This window comes from Nilaparvata lugens, chromosome 2, assembly GCF_014356525.2.
Source record: "Nilaparvata lugens isolate BPH chromosome 2, ASM1435652v1, whole genome shotgun sequence".
Lineage (NCBI taxonomy): Eukaryota > Metazoa > Arthropoda > Insecta > Hemiptera > Delphacidae > Nilaparvata > Nilaparvata lugens.
Genome location: NC_052505.1, coordinates 66,467,131 through 66,487,719, shown reverse-complemented (window position 1 = coordinate 66,487,719; position 20,589 = coordinate 66,467,131). Strand labels below are relative to the sequence as shown.

At 34.1% G+C, this 20,589-nt stretch overlaps 4 protein-coding genes across 4 annotated transcripts in view; 1 reads left to right on the top strand and 3 right to left on the bottom strand.

Annotated features, from left to right (window-relative positions):
• Positions 1-826: 826 nt before the first annotated feature.
• LOC120349663 lies at positions 827-1,996 on the top strand. Its single transcript, XM_039420154.1, has 2 exons — positions 827-1,220; positions 1,451-1,996. Exons 1-2 carry the CDS (start codon positions 1,140-1,142, stop codon positions 1,994-1,996), a joined length of 627 nt encoding a protein of 208 aa, XP_039276088.1. The 5' UTR covers positions 827-1,139.
• Positions 1,938-3,857, bottom strand: LOC120350122. Its single transcript, XM_039422511.1, has 2 exons — positions 3,286-3,857; positions 1,938-3,131 (listed from the first exon to the last, which is right to left on the bottom strand). The coding sequence occupies exons 1-2, from the start codon at positions 3,750-3,752 to the stop codon at positions 2,906-2,908; spliced, it is 693 nt and encodes a 230-aa protein (XP_039278445.1). The 5' UTR covers positions 3,753-3,857; the 3' UTR covers positions 1,938-2,905.
• Positions 3,858-4,005: 148 nt separating this feature from the next.
• Positions 4,006-4,530, bottom strand: LOC111055372 (vegetative cell wall protein gp1). Its single transcript, XM_022342563.2, has one exon. The coding sequence runs from the start codon at positions 4,528-4,530 to the stop codon at positions 4,006-4,008; it is 525 nt and encodes a 174-aa protein (XP_022198255.2).
• Positions 4,531-5,558: 1,028 nt separating this feature from the next.
• LOC111055271 (probable ATP-dependent RNA helicase kurz) overlaps positions 5,559-20,589 on the bottom strand; it is a 28,445-nt gene continuing 13,414 nt past the window's right edge. The window contains 4 exon segments of the mRNA XM_039422510.1: positions 5,559-6,320; positions 11,435-11,532; positions 12,828-12,996; positions 19,737-19,871. Coding sequence (XP_039278444.1) covers positions 6,202-6,320; positions 11,435-11,532; positions 12,828-12,996; positions 19,737-19,871 — 521 coding nt within the window. The 3' untranslated portion in view covers positions 5,559-6,201.

Here is a 20,589-nt window from a genome sequence, read left to right as displayed (position 1 = left end):
AAAAAAATTGGAAAAAAAAAACGATAAATAATAAAAAATCAAAATTAAATAGAATTTTAAAATAGAGAGAATTTTAAAAGACCCATTTTGATGAATTCTATATTGTTTATTATTATTTCAAAAGATCCATATTGATAAATACTTTGTGTGGGGATGTCTTCTCACACACACATCATGATGATCATTCAGTTTGAGAATTTTAAAAGACCCATTTTGATGAATACTTTGTGTGGGGACTTTAAGATGTCTCCTCACACACATCATGATGATCATTCAGTTTGCATACTATTCATTTTTTCTTAAAACTATTCTTGTTGAATGGGCATTGTAAAATCCAACCCTCCCCATACTAGATAGATAACCACCCATACAATATTAGAGAACCACCCATACTAACGGCATGTATGTCGTTTTCAGCCATGATCCGATCCAATGGTATTGACATGAACAGCAGGCTTGAAGCAGCCTACCTTGCTGACCAGATATCTAGAGGACGTCTAGTGATAATGTGGGTACCTCATGATGAGGGAGACCAAAGGGCTTACAATGAACTGATGTCAAGGGGTAGAATGGAAGTACAATTCATTCCAAACAATCCTCATTTACCACCAATTACATTTGGACCCAACCCTAGACAAGCTCCCCACAACAATAACCTCCATTCCTACAGGTCTGCTCCTTACAACCTACAAAATCAAAGCCTTACTTCTACCCAAACTCGTAATCCAACATTCTGCGTCAATGGCTCACAATCTATCAATCCCCCACCCTGCGAACCTATCAATCACCCACAACAGCCATTCAATCCTACTATTAGCCGCCCAACTCTGATCCTACTCTGAACAATGGCAACATTCCCCAACCAAACAACCATCAAACAAATAGCATTCCCCTACCAAACAACCGTCAAACAAATAGCATTCCTCTACCAAACAGGTCCAACAATTCTACCCAGCAGCCTAACCGTTCTACATCAAATCCTCCTCATTCTCTTCTTACTCCTCCTCCTCATCCTCCATCTCCTCCTCCATGCTTCCAAACCAGTGCTAATTCAAGAAACCCAAGTACCCAGCCACGTCCTCAACCACATCAATTCCAACCCTGGAACCATGGAGACTTTCGATTAATGTGGGTGCCAGATGACCCAACCTTCCCACCCCAAACCTTCCTTTAAGCATACCCCTCAGTACTGCTACACCCATCACGTCAGAATAAATAAGGTTAGACATTGAAAAATTAAGTTTCAATGCTTTATCAAATAACACTGCATGAACAATGCTTCCAGCCCTCTTTCTATGCATGACAGTTATGATGGATATAATAATACTGCTTATTATATATATATTGCAAACATGTACCCCTACAACTATGGATGTCTCTAATATAGGTCAAACTATTACCAGTAGAAATGTAATGAGCAACTATTAACATATATATATGGAAATTACAGATGTCGAATTCCTCCGCTACCGCTGATGCCTCTGCTGCCGCAGCCTCTGATGTCACTACAGCCCCATGCAATGCCCCATCTACCACCCCATGCAATGCCTCTGCAACTGATACCGCTACCATTGATGCCTCCGCTACAACTGACACCTCTGCCACAGCCTCTGATGCCACTGCCGCCCCAACCGCAGCTGCCAACAATGCAGAGATAGCCGGAGCAATCTTCAGAGAGGGTAGAGTATTCAAACCTGTCACCCTAGAGAATCTTGCCAAAATGCCCAGAGGAGTACAGATCAATTTACGCTATGCGAAACGTGTAACCAGTATAAATGGTGAGGGAATAACTGCTGAATTAGAAAGAGAGTATGACTATGCACGTTGTTTCATGCCCAAAATGTATATCAACACAGTGTTCAAAAGAGTGGGGGAAGATCCAGTTGATATGACTGGGTATAGTGTTATTATACGCGAAGTTTTACCTTTGAAAAATCGTAATCGTACACATACATTGGAATTTTTCAAAAATGGAATTCTATGTTCCGAAGCCTAAATGCATAAGCTGATTGGATTGTATTATCAATAGGTATTGTAAAGATGTTGTATACTTTGGAAAATTTGCTTAAAATTCTTGAAAATTTGTTTAAAATTCTAAAAATGTATTGCTGTATACTACTTGTAGCATTATGCTTAAAAATACAGAAATGTATTGTTTTATAAGAGTTATCTTGATGTAACAATTTGATGCTTGAAATTCTAAAAATTGTATTGCTGTATACTTGTAACATTATGCTTAAGAATTCAGAAATGTATTGTCTTATAAGATTTATCTCGATGTAACAAATTCCAGAAAAAATGTATTGTTTACTTGTAATAAATTTTGAAAATAAAAGTATTTTAATCAAAATGGGTCTTTTAAAATAATAATAAACAATATAGATTGTACTTACTTTAACTGCACTGTAGCACATACACGTACATATAAAAAAGAATTGAACAATTTCCTATTGAGTTTTCATTATCCTTTACCATGTCATACAGAGTAAGCTGCTTAACAAGGATTCAAAAAACATCAAATAAACAGATATCCATTGTGGTGTAGTGGTTAGCGGTGTTGCTTTCCATGCTGTAGGTCCCAGGTTCGAACCTTCAGGGGGGTATAGATTGATGTAGGGTCCCAATTGTTGAGGTAAGTATACAGGGTTGTATACCATTACACCTCAATGGATATCTTTTGATATTTTGCATCTTGGTCAACCTGTTACAACATGCCAATAGATATTAGGCAGTAGACAAAAAACTGTAAACATATCATGACAGCGGAGGAGTGGGGTCGTTGAAACTGTCTTCATTGAAAGCATAGCAACCTAATTTCTTACCTATATGAGGAAGTAGGATAATCAATAATAACAAATGGTTCATTACACATACACACACAGTATTTATTGACAAACATTTATAATCAATCTTCAGTATTGAACAGAATATACAGCTGAAGAAGTCTTTCTCCTCGGCTATAATCATTGTTGGTGACATAACGCTCAACTGATGGCTTATTCCTTTCACGAACAATGCATGGTCCATCAACTTCGTCATATCCCCCAGTAGATGGCAGTGGCATAGGTATGCGTACAGCCTTGTAGATGCTAATCTCAAAAGCTGAATCACCAGATGTTCCATCCTCCAGCCTGAATCTCAACTGATGGCTTATTCCTTTCACGAACAATGCATGGTCCATCAACTTCGTCATATCCCCCAGTAGATGGCAGTGGCATAGGTATGCGTACAGCCTTGTAGATGCTAATCTCAAAAGCTGAATCACCAGATGTTCCATCCTCCAGCCTGAATCGTTTCACATGTCCTGTACTCTCAATTTTTGTAAATCCTGCAAATTTGATCTCCTTTTGACCCAGTCCCAGTAGACATTTAGATTGCTGTCCACATATAAAATCACACTTGTAGTATTGGTCCTGATTGAGAACACTCAACACAATCTTCACATCCTTTTCCCTCCAGTTGGCTACCTTCTCAAGATTAACAATAGCAGCCATTCTACCATTATCCAACTTGAAGAAAGATTTTAGCAGTATGCAAGTGTCATCAAACATGACAGTGAATTTCATTGCAAGTCCTGGTGGGCAATGACGCATTGCCCTCTTGTTGATATTATCCTTGATACTCTTCATAGTTTGCGTGAAAACTTTCAGCAGGAAACATTTCACATCGGTGGAGGTCAGTATTATTATATTATATTTTTTGTATCCATCATAACCATCATGCATAGAAAGAGGGTTGGAAGCATTGTTCATGCAGTGTTATTTGATAAAGCATTGAAACTTAATTTTTCAATGTCTAACCTTATTTATTCTGACGTGATGGGTGTAGCAGTACTGAGGGGTATGCTTAAGGATAGTTTAATTAAGGGTGGATAGTTTGATTGACTTCCAGCCATCCCGAAAAACGTATTGTACAGCAAGGACATTTGGGTGGGGCACCAGTGGTACAATTTTTGCATGCAAGGTGCATGCATGGCAATAACAAGATGCATTGATCTGCAATATGTCAGACAGGACAGATGGCGATATAGCGATTTCTATGATCTGTAGGATCTTCTTCGTCGCTATCACTATCGTCCAGCAAGCGTTGGAAATAGTTGGGTACAAGGTTGAGGTTCGCTTTCAGCCAGATCAGTGCACGCCTCTGTGCTTGCGATACACATCTAACATCCATCATTAGTGGTGGTGTTGGAGGAACCATATTTAAGGATGATGATGAGGATGATGGAGTAAGGTCGCTGATGCAGGACATTCGGCTTCTTGCTCTAGAGGATGGTATCATTGATGGGGAGGGTGGTGTACTGGGTCGGGATGGCTCGAAAATTGATGGTGACCTTGAGGTTGGTGTATCTTGTGGAGATAATGGACGGGGTGGTTGGAAACTGTACTGTGGAGGGAACTGGCGGTAGAGAGGGGATGAGGGGGTGACTGATCGATGGGTAACTGGGGTCAATTCGCTGTATGGTGGAGGTGGGCTATCAGGGTGAGGTGGAGGAGGAGAAGGGTAGGAAGTCGATGCATTGCGCTCCATATTGCCTGAAAACGACATACATGCCGTTAGTATGGGTGGTTCTCTAATACTGTATGGGTGGTTATCTATCTAGTATGGGGAGGGTTGGATTTTACAATGCCCATTCAACAAGAATAGTTTTAAGAAAAAATGAATAGTATGCAAACTGAATGATCATCATGATGTGTGTGAGGAGACATCTTAAAGTCCCCACACAAAGTATTCATCAAAATGGGTCTTTTAAAATTCTCTATCTCAAACTGAATGATCATCATGATGTGTGTGTGAGAAGACATCCCCACACAAAGTATTTATCAATATGGATCTTTTGAAATAATAATAAACAATATAGAATTCATCAAAATGGGTCTTTTAAAATTCTCTCAAACTGAATGATGTGTGTGAGGAGACATCCCCACATAAAGTATTTTCATCAAAATGGGACTTATAAAATAATAATAAACAATATAGATTGTACTTACTTTAACTGCACTGTAGCACACACACACACACACTAAAAACAGCAACTTGTCTCCAACTAGGTCAGCAACACAATGATAGCTCTTATGGCTAGGAGCTCCCATATATATACCCAAACAGTCTCCCACCACTCCCAAAGGTCGTGAAATTAATTCTTATTTATTTTTATTTAATTTTGATTTTTTATTATTTAATTTTTTTTTAATTTTTTTTAATTTTTTTTATTTTTTTTATTTTTTTTTAATTTTTTTTTATTTTATTTTTTTTTTTTTTATTTTTTTTTATTTTTTTTTAATTTTTTTTTTTTTTTTTAATTTTTTTTTTATTTTTTTTTAATTTTTTTTTATTTTTTTTTATTTTTTTTTTTAATTTTTTTTTTATTTTTTTTTTATTTTTTTTTTATTTTTTTTTATTTTTTTTTAATTTTTTTTTTTTAATTTTTTTTTTTTTTTTTTTTTTTTGATGACCTTGAGGTTAGGTTAGGTTAAAAAACTAGGGTTAGGTTAGGTTATGACGTCATGGGTGACCTTGAGGTTAAGGAGGACTCTGGGACACTTGTGTCCCAGAGTCCTCCTTTTTATACTACTCAAAGGAGTGAAGCAGGTGTTGACGAATGCAAATGGAGACACGCACGCGCACGACTCGCGTGAAAAGACTGCCAAGACGATGGTGAACGCCATCAAAGGCAGCAAGCGAAAGCATCTTGTTGAATGTTCGATCCGACAAGAGAAATTACGCAAACACGATGATGATCCGTCTGTTGTTGGCTTCGATGTAAGTCAATTCATTATTATTTACTGGTTATTGTTTTAAGATGCTTATGCTCAATAGCAGTTGAGCTATAACCGCCCTTGATGGGGGTAGAAGGGAGAGATCTTTAAATTCTAATGGGCGAATCATGGGACTTGGAAAAACAACGAACTTTTGCATTTTATTAAATTTGTAAATTTCATTGACTGAACTTGACAAAAGTTTCTCTTTTGAACCGGGCCAGCAATAACCATTCATTTTACAATATAAATAACTGAAAAACTGTTTTAAATAATAATCACTATTTGTACTTATCTAAGTGAAGATATTACAGTGATGTTGATTTTGGCAGAAAATTGTTCTAAATAACAGTCACTATTCCTAGTTATCCAATATGAAGATATTACAGTAATGTGAGTTTTGGCAGAAATATGAGAGTACCCTAGCGTTACCGTTCTGTAGTTACTTGTTTGCAGTTCTGGAGATGCCACCAAGCTCTTCAGACTCGACTGGTGGCCAGAGTAAAGTTACTTCATCATGTCCCGCTTCAGGAATCCAAAGTAGATATTCTTTAAGTAGATCTGCAATATCAGATTTAAATATTGAAAGATTAATGAACCTATTTTCAAAGTTTGTTTTCTACAAATAAAAGTTTTTTCAACGAAATATATGCTGGGCGGAATGACCCACTCATGAAAAATAAATTACAACTGTTGAATATAATAGAATTATAATTTTATCTTCTACAATTCTATGAATAATTACAATACAAGGAATGCAATTTTTCAATTTACCAAGATTCATTCGTCAGTCACTCACTTCTACCGGCAATAATGATTTCACGTAGTGTGATCCGTTTTTCAACGGGCAGGAATGAACGAGCAACTGAGAATCACCACGAATGGTGTAGTGTGTATGGTGACGATGTTCTGTCAAGGCCAATTGATACTTGTTTGTCTCAACCCTCTGTTGAAAGTAGGATAAAATAACGAAGCGGCCGTCCATCCCCATCACGTGCCCCTAACATTGCACAACATGTTCCAATACACCGGCCTTAGCTTTACGTTTGAAAAAAATCATTAGCAACTCTCTCTCCAAATGTTGAAATCAGCCACAAATAGTATAGTGAGGTCCACGTTATAATGGTAGTATTTGATTGACAATAGCCTTTTCTATCATTCAACAAAGCAGATTGCGCTATCTCTTTCCAGCTTTGCAATGTCGTCAGTTTGCCAGAAATATTTTATTTTCACTTATGATAGTGACTTCACAAATTTAAACAAACAATCTTCAGTCGCCATGTTTTTTCCTTTTATTCTAACCAAATACTTGAGTAGACAAATGTATAAAAATGTATTTTTTAATAAATGAAATAATGTTTAGATATTACCGTATGTGAAAGACAAATTATACAGGAAATGACATTTTACACAGTTGATAACTTCGTCCATCTTCACAAATACGCTTCAGTTAGCCAGCCTACCAATATAGGTTAGTGGTACCGGTATAAATATTGAAAGGTTATTTCAGAACTATTTCCATTAAAATTACCTTGTTATCAATAGGATTTCTATTATTTTCAAGAAATTGAAATAAAGGTACCGGATAACTTAGTTATGTTCTTTTGAAGTTCAGATTGTTGTATAACAGCTTTTTAGATTTGCCGCCAAGATTTCAGGTGTGTGTAAGGATGAAAAAAATCGATCTCAGTAATGAAATCAAATTATTTAAAGGGTTATTTTATCGATGAATGTGATATATTTAACATAGAATTGATTAATATTAAAATATACTAGCTCCCGTGCTTCGCTACGGGAATTGAAAGATCAGATTATTTTTGTAAAATATCTATAACCTAAATTCTACCAAAGCCGTTATAATCGTTTTTGAGATCCATCATACAAACAAAAATAGCTTGCTGAATATAACTTAAAATATGAATTAATATAGTCTCGTCACTGTCATAGAATTTTGTATCCGAAAAGGTGCTCTCCCTAGATGAAAATGTTATTATATAGGACCGTTTCAAGTTTCATTCAAATACATTTCTATAATACTTAGTTACCCAAAAATCGTTGCCAGTAAGTGTGATGATTAGTTGCGTTGCTATCATCTCACTTTGAACAACACAGTCAACACTGTTGAAATATACAATCAACTGCGTATTTTAAAAAGCAATCAAGTTAGCGATGCCTTAAGGTGCGTACAGACTTTCGCTCTGCTCCGCAACCGAACGTCACTCCAGCAGAGCGATTGATGATCGACCGGCGAGCAACAGTGGTTCGACCGGGGAACGCGAGAAGATCTAACATCTTCCGTAACGTTCATGATGGGTGCGTGGGCGGTGCGACTGTGGTTCGATGGTGGTAGGAGGGCGGTACGAGGGAGGAGTGTGCTCGGTGCGGGTTGGAAGCGCGAATATGTGTACACAGCTTTATGGTGTCACCCAGTTGCTCTTATGTACTCATCTTGACATTTATCAGGGAATATTTTTATTGACTCATGCAATGTTTTCAAATTATATTGCTAAAAATTTTATAATCACAGCTGTTAATTTTTCTCTCTTCCTCTCTTTATTTTTCAACAAACGATGGAAATTTCTGTTTCAATCAGCTGCCACTTGGATGATCAATATTTTTCCTCTCAAGTTATCTCAGAGATGAGACTCAGCTCAAATGTTTGTATCACGGACCTACTATTTGCTACGTGCATCTTATGATCTGTCCTCTATCGGCAATAAATAAATAGATTGGGCCACAGCTTGGCATGAAAATTATTGAGTCTAATCATTCGAATTATCAATTGATGTGTTGGAAGAGCTCTGTAGGATAGTAGACTAATTGCAGCGAATTTTGTGGAATATTGGGCGCTTAAGAGTCAACCTCAACTTTATCCATTGGCAATTAATATTTCCCGTAAACATTTATAAAAATTAGCAGTGATGTTATTTTTACTTTTGCTTGATGCAATTGAAAATTAAATTCCAAATTAAGTTTTTTTTGGAATGTGTTAACTCTGGTATCCATGGATCTCTTGCTTATTCTGGAATTTCTGGCATAGCCTATCGCTTAAGCTGTTTTACACCAAAGTTATTAACAAAATGTTAATAACTTAATTCTTATAGATTCTATTAGATTTAACAGAGCTTGACAAACACATTTATGTTCATCAAATGTTTACATTTTGTTAATAACGTTGGTGTAAACGCAGCTTTACTATTTGTTTCACTTATTCAAAAGTGTAAAAGCAGCCAATTCACTGATTCTTTCTTCCATGGAATTCCATTTATATATAAGAGTTCATTCATAATAGTTAGTCTAACATTTAATGTGACTGATTTATCATGTCCTAAAATTCACTATTACTAATATTAAAGTGAGAATTTTCAAGTGGACATTTCAATGTTAATTTGTATAATTCTGAATAGAGTTTATTCAATCACTTTGATTATTGACTACCATTATATGATTTATTTTTTAATCTTAGCTTGAAACCAAAAGCTTAGGGATAAAAATTTGATGTAAATTAACATGTAACTTAATTTAATTTCTATCTAAATTGACAACTTTAGTATTTACTAGTGATTTATTAATATCAATATCAATAGGTTTGCCTTGAGTCATGTAATGACATCATGAAAGGAAATAGGACCAGCTGATAGAACATTATGTTTTTTCGATTTAGTTTTTAGATAATTTTAAAACAGTTAAAAACTGCTTTAAAATCAGTTTTAAATGTCATGTTTTGATGTCATGTAATGACATCATGAAAGAAAATAGGACCAGCTGATAGAATAATATGTTTTTTTTATTTAGTTTTTAGCTGATTTTAAAACAGTTTTAAATAATATCAGGCCCAGTAGGCCTAGCTCAAAAGCCTTTTCAATTTCAATCATGATTAATTATTGCATGAGAACTAATCAGAGCAGGGTTTTTTCAATAGAAGGCTTCTCTGATGGGTTCTCGTGGTATTTAGTCCGGATTAGGAATTAACAGACAGTACAACTGGCTCTCTCAAGGCCATGGCTGACAAACATAGAGCAACAGAGGATCCAATACAACAGAAGCTGAAAAAATTAGCCGCATTTCTATCACCTCACAATAAGCATCAATTAACTACCATATTTTTGGAGAGATCGATATTAAATTTCTTTTGCTATCATCCGGTCACTTTCTGTACCTATTCTTCCTATTATAGTGTTTGAATAGGGAGCATTGATGTTATTAATGAGGAATACTGACAGTTTCAAGTGAATTTCAACGAACTGTTATGCATGCATATTCTCCAATATCGAAAGCTACCTTCTATTTTCTTTGGTAACACAGCTAATGTTTGGGGATAATTGATTCATGGGAAAAGCGCCTTACTTCTATGGAATATATCTTTACATTAGAAAAAGCAACAAAAACTATTTGGCCGTTTTAATAAATGACTCCTTTCTTTTGTCAAGTTTGATTCTGGTCGAATTTCTTCATTCTTTGCGCACAGATTCCACAACGGACACTTCTGAAGTTTTAAAAATACCCTCCATTTATCATACTGAATAATTAAGCAGTTCACGCGATCTGTCAGATATACAAACAAAATTAGTCTTGATAGATTTGGATCAATATTGATAGAAGCAACTCCCGTCATAAAAGTTTGTTCTATGAAACGTAAAAATCATCTATACTCCGAGAAATAGAAATAAAAATATTTATTCTGATATTTATTATCTAATATTTATAAATCTGAGTACCCTTTTTAAAATTATTTAACACGACATGTTTCGGCTATAAATAATGCCATTATCAAGTGATTGGAAAATAAATAATATTATAATATTCCCAGGAATAGGTAGCTCTGATTGAAGTAGCAGTGCCCAATCAATTTTTCCGCGAAAAATAGGCATTTTAATTTTCAACTTGGTGCCAACCTAACTAAGTCAACTCAACTTAATGCCAACCTGACAAAATTATTAATTAGTTACCAGTTAACAACTGTTTCGAAGAGGTACTCTCTCTAGATTATAGTTCTATATTAACAAATGGTAAGAACATTTGAATTATAATTAAGAGAATTGAATTGAATGACTGCCTTTATTTTGACCTTAGAGGGCGAAGTTAGGGCGCAGTCGGCCCTCTCTTACACTTAACCCTCCAATAGATATTGGAATAAGAAGAATATACATGCTAAAAGACAAACTTTAAACCCTTAAAAACCACCCTTAGAGTTAAAATATCGCCAAAAGATTTCCTAGTGAGCACCTAGGACTTATAAGGAAGCTATATTTCAAGTTTTGTTGCAATCCGTCCAGTAGTTTTCCAGAAATCGTGATCAGTGAGATAAGAATTTTATAAGTATAGATTGACTAATATTAGATCAATTGTATGCAATCTTTGTTCACTGTCATTATAACGTGTAGCTCACTATACAAAACTTACCGTGAATATCAGTCTTTTTTATTATTTCCCGTTAAAAAAGAATGACACTAAGTATTTTTCATTTGGTGGTAGAAGTGAGTGGTAGCTCTATATTGGATTGCTTCTAACTCATGACAGCCGCATGAACATTTTACAGCACTGCCACTAAACCTGCAAGAATTTCCCTAAAAAGGTCAGCCTTTTCCTACCATCTACACGGATATAATATAAAATGTTTAACTCAATTACAAAACGATCCTCGTATCTAAACATGCTGAACTGAATGAACTTACATTTAGAATTGTTCGTCCACTGAAACAAGAGATCCTTTCTGGAGCTTATTTGCTCATCCGCTAGTGCCTTCAGAAGTACTTGTGTTCTAGGAACAACACTGAAACATTTTAAGACACGAATACAGTTAAAGACCCAAACAAAAGCTATATAAAATAATCTATTATATGATAAAAGAAAATAATAGGCTTATACATGTACGGGATACGAAGAAATACATGTTTGGCGCATCACCGTGTCTCAACTACTAAACAGATAACTTGACATTTTGTATATTGATTCTTAATTTACCGAGTATGGTTTGGTTTAATGGTTTTGAATTTTTCAAGATTTCGGTAGGTCAAGTTTTCAGTTTTTCAAGTTTTTAATTAGAACCTTGCGGAGTACGGATTACCTGGTAGTATTGGTATAAGCACAAAATATCAAGATAAATGTTCATCCCATCATGAAAAATATTATTAAAATAATTAGAGCCAAAGATGGAGATTGATTAAAGGTAAACACACACAACAATAGACGGAGGAAAAATATCTCTTCAGGTGTTTGAGTCTGTTGCAACGCAGACAGACAGACGTCTGCCTGCACATTATGTCTGCATGCACACGTTTGACTATTAATTAATTTGAACAATTTTCTGTTAGAAATTACAATATTTTGTAGCAAATTTTAATATTCAAAAAATTAGAGCTGGAGGAGGTATTTTCTCTTCAAATTTTGTTGTTACTTCCTGTTTGAATCTCATATAGTGAGTTGATTCATATTTTAATAATTCATAATTTGTAATTATGAAACCATGGATGCAGCCATATTTGCTGTTTCAAGACAGTTGATGACAATGATAGTGATGATGATTGATGATAGTAGGTAATGTGCTGTGAATTGTAATCTTGAAATATTCACAATTTATATTCGATTGGGAGCTTAGTTATGAATTTCAATGACTTTGAAGCCGATATTTTTGGTTAAATTCGTCAAAGTTCTGTTGATTGTGAAATAAATAATGACGTGTTGGGAGTTTACTTGACCCAATTAATGTGCTGTGGTGGGGGATGCAAGGTTGGGTTATTTCAAGTTAAATTTATTATTTCACAATCAACGTCTGTCTGCATATGTATGTTTGTTGCTGCCAATATTATTTAATCTCAATTCTCATAAAAGATTAAATATTTCCGTAGTTTATTATATTTTTACATAGTAACAATTTGGCAACAGCGGGGACTTAAAAAGGGATATATGTATATGCTGTGTCTAATGACAGACAAGGATAGCAAACCAATATTGATCAGTTGCTAACTTTATAAAGTTAATCTCACCATAGGAGTCGGCAGGGAGGAGTTCTGAAGTGAATGACAAAATAATATTTTGAGGGGCTCTTCAATAGAATAGAATGCTCACCTCGCCCATGACTTGACCATTGTTTGTGGAGTAGACAGCAGTGATTTCACATACTTTGCGAGTTTTGGACACACCGAGCCATCTAGGATGAAAACAGCAAACCAACGAATTCTCTCAAGAGATTGAGGGTATTCTATTTCCATGATTGGCAATTGCCATCCATTGGGACCTGTAAAAAACACATCTCATTGAAGAACAACTCATTTGAACAGATAAGACATTATTATTATTATTATAAACATACAGAAAAAACATTAATCAAAATCTGATTGTTGCTCTCGCCCAGTCATATTAATTAGAATGTATTGGTGAATAAATCATACAAATGAGCAATTATATAAAATTACTAGTATCCTTTTTTATATATATATTTTTTTTTAATGATACATTACTAGTTTTCGACATTTATGTCATTCTCAAGTGTTCTTTGAATTCATTTGAAAAAGTACACTTGAGAATGACATGTCGTAACTAATCGTATATTTAAAAATATATTACGAGGGAACTAGTTATGACCTATAATTATTGAACAATCAAATAGCTCTATTAAAATACTTCATCAGAATACAAATGAGATTTGTTTATAAAATAGAATTATAGTATCCTTTTTCGAAATAAATAAAATAATAGGTAAAAAATACAAATTATAACATGTAGTTTCAAAAAAATGACCAAAAATTAATAATGTTTTTGTAAACTCAGAAAATCTTCCGTTTCAGAAAATCTTTTTTTTATTCAATCGACAACATAGCCTACCATGAAGTAGTTTTCCTCAAAATTTCATGGATTTAACTCTAAGCTGCGTTTACACCGGAGTTAATAACCCGAGTTATTCACAAAAAGTTATTAACTTGACTGAATCGTCAAAAATTTCTCTTAACAAAAGTTGATAGTTCGTGTTTTTAATAGAAAATTCCTTGTTAACAGAAATTGCTAACAAGATCTTGTTATCAATATAATTGACTTCCATATTATTTAATTCAACGAGAGTATTCATTGACCGAGCGAAGTGAGGTCTAAGATTCAAGTCGACGGTTTGGCATTTCTCTTAATGTTTAAATGTGTATATGTTGCGCATTTACGGCGAAAATCGGTAATAGATTTTCATGAAATTTTCAAATTGCGCATCGACTTATATACAAGGTTTTTTAAATTTTGCATTTCAATGATAATATGAAAGTAAAAAGGAGCCTCCTTCATACGCCAATATTAGAGTAAAAATCAAATTATAGAATTATTCATCATAAATCATCTGTCTAGTGGACTATAATACTACCCGTTCAAAAACATCGAACATCTTGAAAATATATATTCTTTCCATCAACGTTAGTAGAAAGTTGAATATATTACTACCCGTTAAAAATCATCGAACGTCTTGAAAATGTATCTTTCCATCAACGTTGTAGAAAGTTGCAGCCAGACCTGATAATAGCGATCACACTCACATTCCAGGATGACACGTCACGGTACGATAGGACAGAAAGCTCTATGTTTATTTAGGATTTTTTCTAGACATTTTAAATTGATAAATTATTTATTAATTTTTGAGAAAACATAACAACAGGTCAATGTAACTTACTGAGCGTGAGGTCTACTGTTCACAGAACTGCTAGTATGATCTAATGTAAACAAATTATAATGCGTTTACACCAGAGTTGATAACAAAAGTTTTTAACATTTGTTAATAACATTTTCTTTTGGCTGCTAGTTTTGTTATCAAAAAAAGTTAATAACTTTGTCACATGTTTCGTCTGCAGCTGTAGTTATTAGGGAACAACTGTAGTTTTAGGATAGGGATGCTGGGCGAGGGGGTTGCGGGGAAGATAGGAACCTGTTATTAACAAAAGTTAATGCGATAAGAGAGGCTTTTGTTATTAACATGACAAATTTCCTCTGATCTTTACCGACTATCGATGGATAACATAAATTTTTGTTAATAACAAGGAATTTTGGTGTAAACGCAGCTTTACCGAATTTGAAATGATCTGACATTGAACTTTGGGCTCTCATATCTCAAAAAGTAATGATTGGAAAAAAATTCTTACTGAGATAGTTTTTTCTTATTACAATAGCTTGATAGTATACAAACTTTGAAGAATATTACCAGTAGAAAGTTTTTTTAGCCCGTTGCACTGCACTGCCTTAAGCGTCACAAATACGCGCAATTTACTTTTTATCAGCTGATGCTATGCTTATTACATCTGTATTTGTACATAAACAGTAAGATACAGATTCATTTCAATTTTTCAATTTATTTATTCACACAAATACAAGTTTAATACAAAATATCGGGGCACCGAGCTTCGCTCGTTATTTATTTATTGATAAACATAACTCAATTCTTTAAAATGATTGGGGAAGGACTAACAGGCACAGCCAAAAACTGATTCTTCCTTGAATTTTGATTTATAACTATAAACAATAGTTATAAACAATAGGAATCCTTCTACACCATAGAATACTACATCTTTTCAATATGTGCTGGAAACAACACCAAGTACCAAAAGAGTGGTTGCAGTCCCTGGTTATATCCCTATTCAAAAAAGGAAGTAGAGCAGATCCTCAAAATTATAGAGGTATCAGTCTTCTGGATACAACATACAATGTCTATGCCAGAATTCTAAACAATAGATTGAAAATAATCACTGATGTACTTCTCCTGGAAGAACAGATGGGCTTCCGAAAAGGTAGGTCATGCACTGATGCAGTTTTCGCTTTGAATCAAATTATATCAAAACGAAGAGAATATAATCTAGAGACACACTTAGCTTTTATAGACTTCACAAAGTCTTTTGATTCAGTAAATTGAAACTTACTATGGTCAATTCTGGATTCGAGAGGATATCCCAAGCATATAATTCAATCTTTGCAGAGCCTATATGTAAAAACGACTATCCGTTTACAAGTAAAGGACGGTTTGAGTAAGGTCATTAATATAAACAAGGGTGTAAGGCAAGGATGCTGTATATCTCCGACATTATTTAATATTTACGTGGACGACATGTTACATGGAAAAATTTGGCTGACTCAGGTATACAGCTATCAGCCCATACATCTGTTAACTCAATCATGTATGCAGATGACCTTACAATTCAAGAGAATGAGGACGCCTTTCAGAAAGCGATGTTTATGCTGGACAGAGTTTCTCAGAAATATAATTTAAAGATATCAACTAAGAAAACAAAATCAAAGGTAAATATCCATCCAGAACCAAGATAGAATTGAATGGGAAGATAATAGAACAGGTGAAAAATTTCAATTATCTTGGCAATGATGTAACCTATGATACAGATAAAGATATTCATAACAAAGTATCAAAGTTCCAAAGAATATGTGGCAATATTCATAGAAACCTCAAAAATAAAACAAGGCAGGATACTAGAATCAAATTCTTCAATACCATCGCTGTACCAACGCTGCTTTACGGAAGTGAGAATTGGATCCACACACGTAGAGTAGACAGCAAGATTCAAGCTGCAGAAATGAGGTTTCTAAGAAGTTTGTTTGGCTGCACTAGAGCAGATAGAATCAGAAATGAGGAGATAAGAAGAGCTTTATCTGTTACACCTTTACATGAAAAAATCATTCAAAACAGAATGAATTGGTGCAGTCATTTGAATAGAATGCCTCCTGGACGAATACCTTTGGAGGCTAAATGCTATAAACCTACTGGGAAAAGAGACGTGGGAAGACCGAGGAAAAGATGGGTGCCGGAACAAGTTCTTTAACAAACCTAATCCTTGAAGTGAAGAAGAAGAAGAACTATAAACATTCCAAAAAGTAGGTTATGTTCCATATACTTGAATTCAGATCAAAGTTTCAGTCCAAACATTTTTGAAAACATAAAAGTTCTAATTTAGATTGTTTACAAACCAAATTGAATAACAAAATAACACTTGCTAATCACTTAGAACTGCAAAATAATGATTAACTTTGAATATTATGATATACCATCTCATGTCAACAAATCAGATTATTTTGATCGAGTCAATTAAAATTTCTAGATTTCTCGCGGGATACGGTAAGCTAATTGATTACACAGCTGATCTCCCACACAGGCACACGCATCTTCTATTATGGACAGACGACGAAATTATCATCTGTTTTTCCAAGGATGAATTATCATTTTCATGTCCTTCAGCGAGTTTTTCCAGGGATGAGACCTAGTGCAATCTAATTTTTATATCATAAACCTACTATGTTCAAAATTTCTTGAAAATCGTTAGAGCCGTTTTCGAGATCCGCTGAACATAAATAACCAGATGTAAATAAATATAAATAGGTAACCAGATATAAAAATACAGAAATTGCTCGCTTAATATAATAGGATTAACAAAAAGAATAAATGCAAACAACAATCACAATAAAACAAAATGAAAAGAATAGTGGTGCAAAAAAAGGGTGGAGGATTGAGATATAAAAAATCAGCTGATGAAAAGTGAAATGTGCTTGTTTGTGGCGCATAGGACTGTACGCACCTTAACGTGAGTCGCACTACAGATAATTCAAATTCATTATTTACTGTCATGAGCATTGTAAAGTGGTAAATTGCAAATCCTTTACAGGTGATGCGGTATTTTTGATATTTATAAGAGCAGTTGTTAGGATCCCTATTTTGCAAATAAATTTGCAAAAAGTTAAGGCCATCCGGCTCGCAAATATGCTGGGTTCAGACCGCAGCTCTAGCTCAGTGGTAGATGCATGAATTTTCCAAATATAATTAATCGCCACAAGGTTCAACGATTGGTGATTAATAATTCTTACCGCTGCTTCCGTGGAGTTCTGGAAGAATACCAATAAGGAAATCAAAAGGATAGTTGATGACTGATCACCAGTAACCATGTATCCAATCGAGAATAATGAAGACCAACTATAGTTTTTTCTAGTTGATTTTTAAAACGCTTGTCATGAATACAGGTATTCACCAATTTATCCTTCTGAAATTCCTTAGAACTTACAACGCCAGTTCTTGAAGTTCTCTGGATCCTTATATGATATAACTGGAACCTTATTAATATAATTATCAATATGATTTTTCTGGCGGACTAGTATGACTATCATCAAAGGATGATAAGTAATGAATGCTCTTAATAAGATCAATATTAATTGATTCACTAATTTTATGTGCTGCTGACGAATATTTCTTGGTACCAAGACAGCTCAAACTGTATATCACGAGATGAATTAGGATATAATAAAAACTTCTATGATTTTGTATGCTGACATAAAACATAAAATATAGTCCCATAAAATAATATATAAAATATTCTTATTTCTATAATTTTCTTTAAATAAATTATTTTCTATAATTTGAATAATTATCACAAGGCTTGATAGCATTCACCGTTGTGAGCTTTAAAAATTATAAATTTGTATTTAATACTGATACATGGACTTCAAGTCAATTCAGAAATCTACAATTTAAAACCTGTTCGATCTGTAGATTTAACATGATATACTTTAATCAATGAGCAAATAATAATTAATAAAATTAACAATTCAAAGATCTCAGGATTTTATGAGTTCGTGCCGTGCATGGAAGTAAGCTTCCTACATAAATCAAATAAATTCATAAAACGTTCTTATAGACTATATGATAGCACTCAACATGTTGCGAATTTTTTAAACTTGAATTAATTTATGTAGCGCTTTGATCAATTTCCCAATTCACTATTAAAAGCCGGCTAATGAGCTCATTAGAACTAACACTCACGGTAATGATGTTCTTGAAGGTCTTGTAGAGTGAATTAATTATTTCCAATAATTAATTATGCAGGTCCTTTTCATCGTTGCTGGGCTCGCGCGTGGTCCAGATTTCTTATAAATTTCTCTCAGTATTAAAAATATGTTTATGGGAACAGATTACAATTAAGAACTCTTTAGCAACACTGAGTTCACAGATAATCAAACATTAATTACAAATATTTTAAATTTAAAAAAGGGATTTTAAAATTTAATAGAAAGTAAGGACCCTAATCTCCATGTGCGTCCTCACAGATCGGGATCACAAGCCAAAGAGAAATGATTTTCAGAAAAATTTCATCTCTTCCTTGAACGGTTTGTAAGCTTCCTTCTGATTGGCTTTCTAATTTTAGTAAGACTCAATGCAATTGGTTACTTCAGATTCAGGGTTTCTCCAACTTTGTTATAGAAAGATAAATAAAAAGTTTTTATATAAATAAATGGAGTGATTGTCTTAGATTATTCCAATAAATAAATCTTGATATACAATACTATAAAGCAGTGCACATTTAATTTTTTATATGAGCTTTGTGTACTCTTGGTTTTCATACTTTTTTAGATTGCAATAAATACTCATGCAACAATAATAGTTGTCCTTATCTATTTACATAAACCTTCCCTAGTGTATATAATATATATTTTGTGAGTAAAACTTATAATTCAATTTATACTGGTTGATCGAGCAATCAGCTGATTCGTTAGGTATCGATTCAAAGAACTGTCGATTTATCCTAGATCGATTGATTCATTTAAAACAAAAACAAAGAATTCTAACCTCAAATGTACATGCAAACTTTTATTTTTTATGATCTGCCAATAATAAATAAGCCGCTTTATAATTTTTAATTCTGCCAATGAATTCTCATTATTGTTGAATTACAACTTTTCTTGGTTCTTTTATTGCTTTAGATAATATGATTACTCTTTATCACCAATAACATTCGATTTTACCTGAGTGGTACTTTGACTAGGCTATCTTTCCTTTCTATTTTATAATTCTATTAGAGTTCAATAGTTCATTTCAAAAATATTTTGTGATGCTAAAATACCACGTGACAGCATTTACACAAATACATGGACATCATCAGGTAAGAGCAAAGATCACAAAACTATTACAGTCATGTAGACAGATAGATAGGCATTTTGTTGTCACAAAAGAAAACTTACCGAACGATCCGGTGGCATAGCAAAATGGAACTCCTTTTTCTGCATTGTAGGTCGGTGATGGTTCTTTTTGAGGTGTCAGATTGCACAGAGTCGGAGCAAACACTGGTAACCACTCAGGCTCTATACTGGTCACACCTGATAATAATCATAACAGCTGATAATTAATAACTTGAAATTATCTTAGTTCTAATGATTTTCTACGTACAAGTCACATTACAATATTGAACTAACGTCACAATTTACAAAAAAAATCTGGTGTGGCGCACTCACACAACTTTCCTTGCCGTTATGAAAATTGATCACCTGACGCTAGTGTGCACGCGCATCTCAAGTCTACTTATAAACAAAGATCTGTGCCAGCTGGTGACAGGACAATAACGCTGGAGACATACGAGGTCTGCTATCTCTTCATAGTGAATCATTTAATAGAATCAACAGTTGCCAACAGTTTGCAATTGAAATGATAACATTTTCTCGAATTTCGTGCTTATTTTCGATTTTAAGTGAAAATGTTACTGAACATTAATTGAAGAGATGTCCATGCTCAATCGTTTCCACTGGGAATTTTCTGTTTAAATTGTATCTGAAGCCTGATAATTGGGAATCTAAAATCAAACTTTGCATAGATGGTGCAGTGCTCCTGAAATTTTTACAGATATGAGACTTGTGGCAGTTGATAGAGCTTATCAATGACTTTTCTAGTTATGAATTTGATCGAAATCGTTGGAGCCGTTTTTGAGAAAATCGCGAAAAACCCTGTTTTTGACAACATTTCCGCCATTTTAGCCGCCATCTTGAATTGCATTTGATCGAAATTGTTCGTGTCGGATCCTTATAGTGTAAGGACATTAAG